Source organism: Castor canadensis, chromosome 15 (assembly GCF_047511655.1).
Source record: "Castor canadensis chromosome 15, mCasCan1.hap1v2, whole genome shotgun sequence".
Classification (NCBI taxonomy): Eukaryota; Metazoa; Chordata; class Mammalia; order Rodentia; family Castoridae; genus Castor; species Castor canadensis.
Window position 1 is genome coordinate 61,617,326 of NC_133400.1, and position 14,293 is coordinate 61,631,618.

The 14,293-nt window shown below is 35.9% G+C and overlaps 1 protein-coding gene across 4 annotated transcripts in view; it reads right to left on the reverse strand.

Moving 5' to 3' along the window:
* Positions 1 to 6,110: 6,110 nt before the first annotated feature.
* Mpp7 (MAGUK p55 scaffold protein 7) overlaps positions 6,111 to 14,293 on the reverse strand; it is a 230,102-nt gene continuing 221,919 nt past the window's right edge. For all 4 annotated transcript variants that reach the window (XM_020183282.2, XM_074056319.1, XM_074056318.1 and 1 more), the window contains 4 exons: positions 13,416 to 13,509; positions 12,284 to 12,392; positions 10,733 to 10,876; positions 6,111 to 8,931 (listed from right to left, as the gene is read on the reverse strand). In XM_020183282.2, coding sequence (XP_020038871.1) covers positions 8,752 to 8,931; positions 10,733 to 10,876; positions 12,284 to 12,392; positions 13,416 to 13,509 — 527 coding nt within the window. In that variant the 3' untranslated portion in view covers positions 6,111 to 8,751. The remainder of the gene's footprint in view (positions 8,932 to 10,732; positions 10,877 to 12,283; positions 12,393 to 13,415; positions 13,510 to 14,293) is intronic.

Sequence of the window (14,293 nt, forward strand, 5' to 3'; positions counted from 1 at the left end):
TCAGATTCCTTCATCGCCAACAATGGTGTTTCTCAAATCACCCACCAGAGATCCTCTGCAACTGGCCTGCCTTAGAGGCCTGTGACAACCCTGATTCCTGAGCCTCAACCAGTCTTATCAAACTGCCACCTCCACTGGTCCTAGATAGGTGAACGACCCACATGCACCTCAGCAATTCATGTGTTGGAACTTTCTGCCTCATTGATACCCAGGCCGTTCTCATCTTGGCTCTTGCCTCTTTGACTTCATTTCCTTTCCTGTTTCCTGACTATAGTCCCATCCTTCGGAGTGCTACATGCCTGTATTTTACCATATGTGGCTCACTTCCACGATTTTGCTTATTAGGTCTCTGCGCAGAATATCATCTGGTTCCTGCCCTTCACCCCATCCTCCCTTTGCCCGGTTAACTCCTTTGTCTAAGATTAAGCTCACGTCTCCTCTCTTGCGACAGTACTTATTTTTCTGCCCTTCCATCCCTCTTCTCTCTCACATTTTGTCCTTTGTGTTCAGAGGGTTAGATTTTCTATTAAACATGTGCATGCATATCTCTATTATTGATTGCTTTTACTACCTGGTCTTCTAATTCCTAACCTGTGTACCCATTTGTCCATCTATAATGTGAACACACTGAAGTCAAGGACTATGTGCTTGTTAACTCACTGGCCTCTGTTTCAACACAGGTCAGACATATGGTGGGCATCAGTAAATGTTTCTTCCATAATGATTTTGTTTTTTGGTGGTAGTACTGGGGCTTGAACTCAGGACCTCACACTTGCTAGGCAGGCGCTCTACAACTGAGCTACTTCACGAGCTCTTCCATAAATGAAATAAACACACCTGTTTTACCTACCTTTGTTAATGGCTTCTTGGCTTCAGAAATGAGAAACTATAAAGAGGACAAACAGGCAGAGGCACAGAGTGGATCAGAGAGCAAGGAGAAGGTGGATGTGAGGCTGATAGTTAAGTGTTAAGGGTGAGGAGGAAGGGAAGATACTCATGCAAGGCGAACAGGGTGGTCATGGCATTAGTAGAGGGAGATGATGATTTCCAACCAGAGACAGCAGAAAAGAAGGTAGAGGAGACGTTGGAGCTAAGCGATTTCTGAAATGATTCTGTAGCTGCATGTTTCTAGGGGGTGAGTGTACTTCTGTGTAACACATTACCAAAAACAAAGCTTTAAAACACCCATTTTTAGAGAACTGTTCTGTAGGTCAGAAGTTCAGATGTGGCATGGGTGAGTTCTCTGCCCAGGGTCTCTCACAGGCTAAAGGTGAAGTATCAGTTGGGCTTACTGCCAATCTCACCTGGAGCCCTGGGTCTTCTCTCAAACTCATGTGGCTGGTGACAGAACTCAGGACTGTGCAGTTGTAGGACCGAGGTCGTTGCTTTCTTGTTGTCAGTGGGGCTATCCTCAGCTTTGAGAGGCCACTTGCATTCCTTGCCATATGGCTGCCTCTACTATCCAAGTCAGTCTCCCACACATCAAGTGACTTTCACACTAGGTATTGCTTTCTTCAGGAAAAGCCTGACCTCTTTTAAGGTGTTACCTGATTGGGCTAGGATAATCTACTTAATTGAATCTGCAAAATTCCTTCATAGGGATGGATAGTTAAGTGTTAGGGTAGGTTAGTGTAGCTAGGTTAGCATTTGGCTGAATAGGTGGGAGGTAGTGTATGTGGCAAGGGGATCCTGAGGGTCATCCTGGAATTCTTCCATCATGGTCTAGGACAGGGAGTAGTGAAGGGAGACTGTGAACATTCTGGTTGGGAAGGTGAGTTCAAATTTAGATATGAGGTAAAAAGTTAGAGAAAAATTCTCTATAAAATAATTTGTGTATCAGAACATCTCCTGCCAGCCTACTTTGCAAGGGTTCCCCGCCCCCCTAGGAATATGAAATTATTGATGGAAAAAATAAGTTGCTAAAGGGAATGTATCTTTAGAGAGTATGGGGTGAAAGGAATTATACTTTACGAAAACATTTTGCTCAGTTCAGCTATCTGTAAGACCTAAAGAATATCCTATAACTCATAATGGGTTATAAAATGTGCCTCAAAATTGGGGGGCAGGTTTTTATTCTCTAATTCTTATGAGAACCTGGCCCCAAGTTTTCATTACAGTGGTATTTCTACCTCATGGGAGGAAATGATAGTCTGTTGGAAAAAGGCCTTGTATGTTGGCTTCAACTGAAGAAAAGTTACAAGGTAATTTTCCTTCTTCCTCAAAACCTATCCATAAGTCTAAAACATCAACTCCATAGAGCAGCACTACACAGGCTATCAAATGGTTATGTTTTATCTGGTTAAGTAAATTTCCACGATTGCTCCCACCTGACCACGAATTATTCAGATGCCATGCATCTCAGACAGGAGAGAGGAAACCAGGATAGTTAAACATTTTCTAGATTCATCTTGCAAAGGTGGGGAGACAGGGATGGATAAACTTAAAGGCAGATAATCAGAATGCAATCAACCAGTGCTAATGGATTGAGGTGCTGGGGAGCACCAAGGATGGAATGAGGCTCAAAATCCAGCCAGAGAATGGATCCTGTGACATTTTCATGACAGGATTGGGTTGTTTTGTCTCATTTTACTCTGTAGATATCTGATTCCATTGGAAATGAGGATCTAGAATTCTAAAACCGCTCAGGTTTTTAATTTGTCTTTGAGACCTTTGTCCTTTGAGGGAGGGGGCGAGGACCGGGGGGGGGGGGGGGAGAAATGACCCAAACAATGGAAGCACATATGAATATATGAATTTAAAAAAAGAGAATTTATGTATATTTTAAAACAACTTTGAGGTCAAATTTAAGTACAAGAAACTGCACAATAGTTAAAAGTGTGTAATCTGATCAATTTTGACAAGCAGATATATCTTTGAAGTCATTACCATAATTAAAAAAGCAAACATCGATTCCTATAAAGATTTCTTCATGTTCCTTTCTGCCCACCTCCTCCCATATACCCAATCACTGATCTGCTGTCATTGAAGATTACTTGGAATTTTCTATAAACAGAACTATATAGTGTGTTCTCTTTTCTTGGTTTCTTTCATTCCACATAATGATTCTTAGATTCATCCATATTGTTGCATATTTTATTAGTTTACACCCTTTTAGTGTGGAGTTCTATCCCATTGTACGGTTATGCCATAGTTTTGTTTTTTTTTCCATTTGGGACTATTACAAATGCTAATGTGGACATTTGTGTACAGGACTTTATGTGACCATATTCTTCCATGTCCCTGGTAAATATGGATGCTTAAGAAAATGCAATATCGTTTTCCAAATGTCTTCCCTCCAACAATATATGAGAGTTCTAATTGATTCATATCCTTGCCAAACCTTGGCATGGTCAAGTCCTCTAAATTTTAATCAACCTAATAGCTGTGTAGTGGGGTCTCGTTGTGGCTTCCCTATCGATGAATGAAGTTGAGCATCTTCCTACACGCTAATGAGACATTTGTGTATTTTCTTCTGTGAAGTGTCTGTTCATATATTTTGCCCATTTTTTATTATTTAAGACTTGGAAGGGATTTAAGCAAGAGAGCATCAGAATCAAATTTCTGTTTTAGAAAAATCCACATGTAGGAAATATTAAGGGTGAATCATACCAGGGTGAAACTGCAGAAGAGTCAACTGGAGGACATTAGAATAGGTCCAAGTGGATTAGGTCCAGGAGAGATCAGATAGTGGTGGTGGGTTGAGACAGCACTGAGAGAGAAGTGTCAAGTGCTGGTACCATTTTTTTTTTTTTGCATGTGGTAGTTAATCAAGAGAGAGAAAATCTCATTTTGTTGAGTATGAGAATCTAGAGTTCAAGAAAAATGAAACTACCAAATACCATTGCTATGGTTTGAATATTTGTCTCTTTGGACACCCACGATGAAGTTTAATTGCTTTTGTATAGTACTGGGAAGGGGGTGGGACAATGCACTGGGTAGCGAGCATGGCACTGAGTGTACCACGGTGAGGGAGGGTGCAAACATGCCACATTGAACACTCACACTCCACCAGTGGCACTGCCATTCATGACATGACGTCCCACATGGTGAAAAGCCCTTGGTGAAGTTATGAAAATAATGAAGTATAATCTTCCTTTGATTTATGTAGTAGTGAATTCCTGGAAAATTCAGTGTATATAATAGCCTTGCCAAAATAGTACTCATGTTATTTTTTCCCAAGTTGTTTTAGCCAATGTCTTTTTGTTTTCCTTAGAAAAGTTTATAAAGTGACAAATTTTCCTATGCTCAGTTTCACAGTTTCAGTCATATTTAACAGATCCTGATAGTGTCATTGTTACCTTCTGGATAATCTATCATTTCATTTCTATTTCCTTAATGATCAGAATATATTAAAATTGAAAAAATATTTCTAGCTTTTTGTTATTCATTTCTTTGGACCATAGCCAGAAAGTGTAATCTGAAGTAAATATTTTGGAATGTAATTAGTTTTTCCTTGTGGTCAACTTTAGGATTGTTTTCTGTAAATGTTCCATAGAGCTCTTGAGTAGAAAGTATAATCTCAGTTTTTAGGACAAAACATTCTTCTCATGGTTATGAGTTCAGCCTGAGGAATTACGGTATTCAGACCCTCTACAACCATTTTTCTTCAGTGTGTCTGGGACATGTATTAGGGATTATCACATAAAATGTGGCTTTGCTGATTGTTTCTCAAGTTTTTGCTTTATGCTGTCAATGTTCTTCCTTCTTTTGCCTTTAACCAAAGTCCTTTAACCAAAGGACTTTCTAGCCAGGTATGGTGGTGCACACCTGAAATACTTGGGAAGCAGAGACTGGAAGGCTCAAGGACAGCTCATGCAAAAAGTTAGTGAGAACCCATGTCAATCAGTAAGCTGGGTATGGTGGTATGAGCCTGCAATCACAGCTACATGTAGATAATGGTCTAGGGCTGGCCTGGGCAAAAACACAAAACCCTATCTGAGAAATAACTAAGAGCTTAAAAAATTGAGTGTGTGGTATGAAGCCTTGAGTTCAAAACTAGGATACCGCCAAAAAAAAAGTCCTTTTGATCCAATTAGTGAGTGCCGAGTTCAGTTGTGATTTTATTGTGCTTTCTATTTGCTTCGTATTATTTCTAGTTGTATTACTTGAAATCTTTCTCCTCTGGAAGTATGTGTTGGTTTCATTTCTTGATGTTCAATTAAAAAGTTGCCTCATACTACATGAATTTATGACATTTAAATTTGTTTTAAGGGACACATGTGGTCTTGTGTATGGCTTCTCATTTTATAGATTCTCTTTTTGATTCTTCTTTGTATTTACTTTGAGTTCCACAGGTGATTATTTCCAAACTATTAAGAAATAGTTATTTAATTAATATTTAAATAGATCTGTATTTTTTCCCTCTTTCTTCCATTCTCAGTTATTTTGGTATCTTCTTGACAGCAACATTTTGATGTTACTACTATGTAGTTTTCCTTAACATTTACAGCAATTACATTGTTTTAAACCAATTGTTAAATTTATATCTATACAATTTTTCTGTTTAAGTGGACTCAACAGTCACAATTTATATACTACTAAGTAGCAAATTACCTGGCACAGAACCAAGGCTCAAAAATAGAAATTTTTTAATAGTCTTATAACCCAAATCAGATTAAGCAATTAAATAGGTGTTATTTTGCTCAAAATGGTAGGCTCAGCTGTTTGGTCAGACTTTTAATTTATAAGATATTTTGAGTGACTGATGAAATTAGAACACAATCATGTTTTCTAAATCCCAAACCAACTTTCTGTAAACTGAATTTTGAGGCTAAATTCTTATCCATATTGTACTCAGAAGATTGGCCTTTATCATCCTCTACTTTAGGGTCAGAATTGTATTCTGGCTTCAGAGTCCAAACTTTAAACTGATACATCATACAATCTTTCTGTGAAAACAATTGGCCTGAGGCGAATTGGCTTAACTGTTACAGCAAGGCCAGTATTAATTTTTTTACATAAAACTGAATTGCAGACATGGCAAGATGAAAGGGAATGCACTTCATATCATAGGGAATTTGTCTTACCATGAGAAATAGTACAATACAATAGAACATAATAATACAACAAAACAGAATATTCAAGTGTAAAAAAATTTCCAAACACATATATTGTTTGAAGATACTTTATTAAGATAAAAGGTTTTCCACTGTCTTTATCTATAAATCCTTCCTCTTCCAAAAGAAAATAAATAATAAACTCTGTATCTTTAGGAAGCTTTTAACAACATACTTTTGTAAATCTGAGTTTACATGTTTGACAATTTTAAGTTAGCACAATTTAGATACATTCAATCATTATACAACGCCAGGAATGTCAGCCTTAAAGATATCAAGAGTTTTCATCTTGGTCAATAAAATCATGGTAAGGATTGTACTTCAATTTCACCTTTTTATTTTTAACCAACTGTAATTAGAAGTTGGAATGGGAGCACAGAATTCCCTTCTTGGTCTTGGATTTTAAATATATAGACGTGAGAAATTAACCACTCGTCTTCTCTCAAATACTGGCTGACGCTCCATCTTGGGAGCAGGCTTCTGTAAGTGAGGAGCATAGTGCTTTGGGGGAGACAGGGACAGGGTGAACGAAGTACAGGATCAAGAGCTTTTTTATATAGTTACCAACAAGACCTTGGATTGGCATCTCTTATTAAAATTTACTCACATCTCTTCTTAATCACCAAGAAACATTACTTATAAGGCTATGTACACCACCTGATTTCTCAAATTGCTTTTCATTATTTTAAAAATATTGTTCTGCTCTGGTCTAAAAGGGGAGAAAGGTCTGGACAGTTATATTTTTATAACATCCCCATCACCACCACTACCTAGAATTCAGTTTTTAACTACCTCATACTATCTCTATCCCCCAAATAAAAATTGAGGCAATAATCTGCAAATGAAGACAAAATATCAATGTAGATATTCAGAGTAAAGAATACGGCTGCCTAAATTATTAATTGGATTTCATATATTATTGTACATTTCTAACTTGTGTTGTTTCAGGATGTCTTGCTTTATGGGAAATTTTAGTCAATGTTCAAAGAACAGAATAGTCCACTCAAACTAACTATTAAGACTTGTACTTCTCTTAGACCAGCCATACAACTTTAACATATGGCTTCAGATTTGGTAACCATGCTCCTCACTTTTTTGCTTTGAATTGAATGGCCTGCTATTTAATTAATAACTCACTTGTATTATGTTAGTCTGATTATCTGGCTATTCTGGTATGAATCTGTATCAAGGCCACTGGAGTAGTTAGTATCTGTCTCTCTTTCTAATATGTAATTTGACGTATTTGAAGAAAATCCAGCGATGAATGCTACCAAATGTGTAGTGCACAAAACACATGTGTAGGTCTATATGTGTAAAGGTCAGATATTTACATGGAATGTTGACCTTGATTTATAAAGTACCATTTTAAATTATGATATCTTTACATATAATCAATTTTATGAATTGCCCCATTTGTTAAAAAAATATGCCTTTCAAAATATCTCATAAATATATAAAATTTCACTATATTCTATTTTTCCTTAAAGATGATATTTAAACTTTTTACAAAGCAACAAAAAGTAATTTTTTGGATGAAAGTCACAGATGCAATGATTTTCAATCAGCAGGATCTTAATGCATTCAAGAACAACAGGACATGTTCTCTTATAGAACCTGTGGACATCTGCAGGATTTTGAACTATATCATTAATTCACTTGGTGAAGATTAGTAGTACTGAAAAAAACTGAGCAACACCATCTACATATTTACAACGTAAGAGTCCTTCTCACACTTATTTAACAATGGCAGGATTAGGATGGTGTCTGCCAGTGTTAAGAATCATCGTGACAAAGAATTTAACATCATGTAGGAAGTTTTATAAAACACATTTTAGCACAATTTAAATGTATAGTGATCAACTGCACAAATTGGAAAAATGATCACATTTTCATTAACTGAATTGTTAGCATGTAAAATGTGTTTTAGAATAATAGTCAAATTTTTATGATTTACTGAGTAAACCTAAAACAAACTAAAAACAAAAACTCTTTATGGTGACACCAGAAATGTCTTCTGAGGATTTACAAAGGAATATGTCCTTTGTCATCATTTCTTGCTCTCAGACACTACCATTCTTACTACCACCATTGGGAATGGTTTTTAGTTACATTTATAATAATTTTTTCTTTTCTTTCTTTCTTTTTTTATGGCATTGGGGCATGAACTCAGGGCCTCACGCTTGCTAGGCAAGTGCTTTACCTCTTGAGCCAATCCTCCAGCCCTTATAGTAATTTTTAAAAGCCTATTTTCCAAGCTGGTGTGGCATATGCCTGTAATTTCAGCTACTTGGGAAGCTGAGGCAGAAGAACTGTGAGTTTGAGGCCAGCCTGGATAACATATTGACATCCTCATCTCAAAAAAACAGTCTATTTTCCCTTATAAAATATTTGTTGGGTTACTGATACATATCTACAAGAACGTCTCAAGCTGTAATACGAAGCCCACTTACTTAAGGTAAATTCAGAGTTTTGCTCAGAATATAGTACTGTGCAAATTTTGATTTTTAGATTTTACAGTCATATACTGTATTTTAAATAAGACTGTAAAAAGATATAAACAAAACTGGCATTCAGTTTTTACCAAGATTGTACATTTATGACAGTGATACAGATTTAAAAAACCCTCTACCAAGAAAATGGCAAATGATTCAATCATGCACTCTATAAAAAAGACAATTATGGAAATTTCCCTTAGTTATGAATGTAACCAGCTCACTGGTACCCAATGGGTATCAGTCTCTAATTTGTCAAAAGTTGTTTTTAGCTCGTTAAATGCCACAGTGAGATCATCATTTATTATAATTTTGTCAAAAAGATGACCATATTGACTTTCCATTATCTGTGCAGATTTAATCATTTCTTGAAAGTCTTCTTCCTACAAATAAAATGATTTAAAAAATTGGTCAAGCAGGCAATTATCTCACTTCATATCAATGCAAAACATCCTGCAATGGATTTACCTAAAACTGTCTGTATTCAGCCTCTCACCTCAGCCAGAAATAAAAGTTACCTTCTTTAACCATGACTTTTTCACAAACCCCAACTTCTAATAATTTCTGATTTACTTGTGATTAAACTCCTGAGAAGATTCAAAACCATTCTTAGCTGCATTTCAGGATAATCAGTCACTAACTAATCTTTACATGAATGTGTAAGTATTAAAATACTGAAAAGTACTGTGTACAGGTTGCATTATTTATGCTTGCTCATAGAGAGGCATTTATAACACACATGACATTTTTAAGGTTGGATAGCATTGTAAAAGGATAGTTAACACGTTTTTCCTGTGGCTCACTAAGTGGTTCAAGAGTCCTTCATGGCTATGTTTTTAATGGTAAGTATTTTGGTTGGCTATCAAATTTAAGATTATAAAAGTGATACATGGATGAGTAAGGCAATCCTTTATTACAATTACCAAGAAACCTTTAAATTTATATATATATATATATATATATATATATATATATAATTTATCTGAAATATCTGAAGTAATCATAATATTCTGAAATAATTCCAGAATCTGCATTTCAATGTCACATATGATTTTACAACACAAAATTTAAGTTTAGCATTAATCAAGAGCCTTGACTACCATATGATAGCATCTCCTCAGTATAGATAAATACTGTCAGTATTTTAGAGAAAAGATCAAATACTGGGAAACAAAAACAAGCCTTGGCTGGGCACCAGTAGCTCATGCCTGTAATCCTAGCTACTGAGGAGGAAGAGATCAGGAGGATCGCAGTTTGAAGCCAGCTGGGGCAAATAGTTCACAAGACCATATCTTGAAAAAAACCCATCACAAAGAAGGGCTGGGGGAGTGGCTCTAGGTGTAGGCCCTGAGTTCAAGCCCCAGTACGGAAAAAAAAAAAAACAAAAACAAAACCCCAAAACCAAAAAACAAACAAAAACAAAACAAGACCTGTATTTAGTAACTAAAATGAACAGTTTATAGGTTAATACAGACTAAAGCTAAACTCTTGACATTTAGCATCTTCATTTATTTTTGATGCAAGGGTAGAATACATTATTTTAAGAATGAAAACAAAAACAATTTTACAAAGCTTTGTCAGAGGCCATAATAGCCACAAATATATCTTCATTATGTCTAATAACACACATAGGAAATATAAATACTACTGTTGAATATTGTTCAATATTAGTTCTGTGCCCAAAATGTTTTTTTTTACTGTGATAAATATGATTGCTGATACTAGAAGGCAAATTATTGCAGTTTTATTTAGATCATTAATGATAAATAGTAACTGATTTTGGTATTTTTAAATTTTAAAAATAAGGTTAATTTAGAATGAAAACTAAGTGGCCTAGAAAAACTTATCATGTACACATAAAAAAAAAATAAACCAAAATAATTTCTTTTTCTGCAGTGCTGTGGATGGAACCCAGGGCTTGTGCACCTGCTAGGCAAGTGCTCTACTACTCAGCTGCATCCTTGGTCCTGCAAACTGGTTTTGAGTCAAGTTAATGTGAAGATCCATCCAAAGAAGCATGAAAACAAACTATAGTGCAATCATTAAAAATATATATACCAAAATATACTTCTACCTCTTACAAATCTTTGATCATGACTTCATCTTTAATAGTTTGAGTCTCCACAGCTGCACAGATGCTTTACATAGTGCTCAGGTATTATCATCAAGCATCATCACACTTACTGTAAAGGGTTTGGCTGCCCCTTGGTCATCTCTGCTGGAAATAATTTTTGCATTCTTTCTTGTCTCTCTTAAACGCTCTATTGATGGAGGTTTTATAAATATCACATAGGGCTTAAATTCCAGTGTCCTTAAATGCTTCACTGTCTATAAAGAAGAAAAGAGTTTCCTTGTATTTCTTCTTAGCCATAAATTATTGAATTTTCTGCCTAAAAAGAAACATCCTTAAAATTATCCTGTACTTAAGATCAGTAGGTCTTTCAATATATTATTTTTCAATCAATTCACAGTTACAGGTGATAAATAGCCCTAAAAAAAAGATACAGAATATAACTTATATATTTAAAAATGCTTTGAGATACACCATCATTAATGTTGAACACAAGTGACAAAAACACCATGAGACTGTTTTTTAAATCAAATGCCACAAAGATGCGATGTGGTAAATAACCACCTGTGCTGAGTCTCCTGGCCATCTTGGTAAGCAGGGTTCTTTTCTTTCATTCTGCCCTTCATAGGGCCCTCACAGGTAGCCCCTGCTCTCTATGAATAACTGCTAGCATTCCCTCTTCAAGTGTCTTATTTTATTTACACTTATATACTCTCTGCTTCTTGGGACTCATCTACAGTTTAGGATGAGTGACTGAGCTAAGGGGCGTCTAAGTGTCTATGTCAGAACTTCTCCACTACAAGGTTATGGTATGTGTGGGCATGATAGACTGACAGAGAGGGGTGGTATGGAGGGGAACAGAGGCACAGAGGAGGCACTGGAGTGAAGGTAGATACTAAGAGGGCATTTGGAAGTGACAGACCATCCCACCCCCTGCTGGTGCCTGGCTGGAATCAGTTTCTTGCTGAAACTCACGACTCTCAAGATCCAGATTCTGCCTGCCTAAGAGGTGTGAAGGCTTCTGCAGTGGTTATGACAAATGGAAGCTGAGCACCCAGGGTGCTGCTATTAGTGGAGGGAGAATTTGTGTCCCCTGGAGGACCAGGGCAATACTGTGGATTGGGTATCAGTAGAAGGATAAGTGCTTTGGCAAGCAATTGGATGCTTCATCCACTGGCATTCTCAGCCCAGAACGTTCACTTGAGTTTCCAGGGTGATGTTTCCAGGGTGATGAGTGAAGTCTGCCTGAAAGCTGCTATAGGGAGCTGTACAATTTCTGGTAAATGCCCAGCAGCTCTAGTGAAGTTTTGGGCTTTTAGGACATGTATAGGATCAAAATCAAAGAAAAAGGACTGAGAACCAAAATGTTCACTGATAAATTATAAACACAGTAATACATAACTCAAAACATTATGCATGCAACATTGTAATGCATTTTTAAAATGTGAAATACATACATAAATCTAAGAGTGTCACTGAACCTGAATGCATACAAACAAAAGTTACACATGGATCTGGGTACTTTGGTCACTCCGTTTTTTCTAATACCCTCAGCAAATATGTCTCAAATTGCATTTAAATGAACAGACTTTAGATAAACCTCACACGAAATATGATAGATTACATGGGTCATAAGGTCCTGAACAGCTCACTGTTTTACTTACATGAGGTTGAACGTCCAACAAACAAACCTTGTTTTTAGCTAGGACAGAACGAACTGAATCAATACTTGTGCCATAGTAGTTGTTTTTGTATTCGCCATATTCAATGAACCTGTGGAAAATTAAAGTTGTATCAGAATCATTTGTGAATAAAAAAATACAGGTAGCAAGAAATAATTCATAGGTAAAAAGATATTTTTGCTGAACATGTAATTTTTTTTAATGTGTTTAATAAAATAAACAGGGCCAAGTTCTTCAGCAAATGTCAATTTTGAAAAATCGTCTACATTTTCAATCAGCAACACTTGCTTGTGTTACACTTAAACAGAAAAGTACTTTGGTCCAGCAGAACTCTAATGTTTTCCATCACCCCTTTTTCAGAACTAATGCAATGCAATAAAACAGTGGACAAGCCAAACAATAGAAACTACTGGAATTTCACTGCACACTACAGAGTAACCACGCTCGGCTTCAGAACTATAGGAGCTGGGTGGTGGCTAATGGAACCAGGGCAGTGATTATGTGCTATAAAAACACAATCACTTCACCAAACGTGAGGAAAGTGTTTCGATGTTTCAGTAAAATCCCTCAGTCCTGCATTAAAACACACATTGCTTTTGATATCCTGAAGTACTCATGCTTAAATAAATGGAAAAGCTGGGAGTGGGGCCTCTTAGAGCTAGACAGTAAATGCAAGGTGGTTAACTTTATTTCAGTTTTTTGAAGTGCCAATGTAAGAATGAGATGTGTAGTATGAAAGAGACTGTGGGACCAGGAAAACATTACATTGTTATCCACTATTTTTAAAAATAAAATTCTACCCACGTTACATGTTGAGATTTAATTAGTGGCTGGAAAGAGGTCACATTACAGCACTAACAACCTTCCCAAATGTCACAAAATATTTCCCATGTGTTTAGTTTAAAATAAATGGAGCAGGCTCTAGATTGGTTAAAAAAAAGTGACAACTGGTAACATCTATCAATTACTATCACATTTTTATGGGTTTCAAATATCACTGTGATTAATTCAATTGTATTTCAAATAGTAGGGAACCCTAAGTTATTGAAAACTTGGTATACAGGCACATACTTAAAAACAAGTTATATCAAAATTCTAAAAAATTTCCACATACTTGTTATTTTGTACATCGGTCTCGAATAAATGCTTAGAAATGAAAATATACTCAACACCATCGCTCTCCTGGCTTCTTTTTGCTCTGGTGGTATCTGTGATTTGATTAAAAAAAATGAGTTTAGAAAAAGCCTACATTAGCTGCCTTAAAGAAAATCTTTAAAAGAAACCATCAAGTGTATTTAAAGTCATTTTCTGCACAGGATTTAAAAACCTATAAAAAGCAAATTATCTAATAAAATATAGTAAAGTGTCATAAATTAAGATTTTCCAGATACTAAAACTTAAACGTGGATTAAAAATTCAATTGCAATGTGTGTCTGTGCTAGTATACATTATTTTAAGACTCTTTAATAAGATAATTAAATAAATAAATGTTTTAAAGCTTTCAGGAAAACTTCTTTCTTTTGCAATTAATGTTTTTATTATCTTTGCTTTTTGACCTTCATTCACTGAGTTCTGCTGTCTACCAGGTTATAAGGTAAACTCTGATATTATTTTATTATCTTCCTTACACAGGAGAAACAGTATATCATCAATGTTTGTCCAGGGCCTTTATATGTTGGTCACTACTCCAATGTAATTATCTAAGCAGTATCTTCTTAGAATTACTACTGAACTTGCAACCTTCCAATAATTTTGTCTAATTGTTTTTAGCAGACAATGTATGATTAATTACAAGCAACAAGACACAAGGCTTTCTAGTATTGATATGGCAAGTGTAAACTTGTTATAGCCCACCCTTCTTTCTGATTACAAATAGAATCTCTGGACCCCAAACAATTTTGTAAGCACCTTGAAAATAAATAAAACAGAGAGATTATGGAAGGGAATGAACCTGTATGGACCTTACACATGCTAGAAGCCCTAATACTTTGA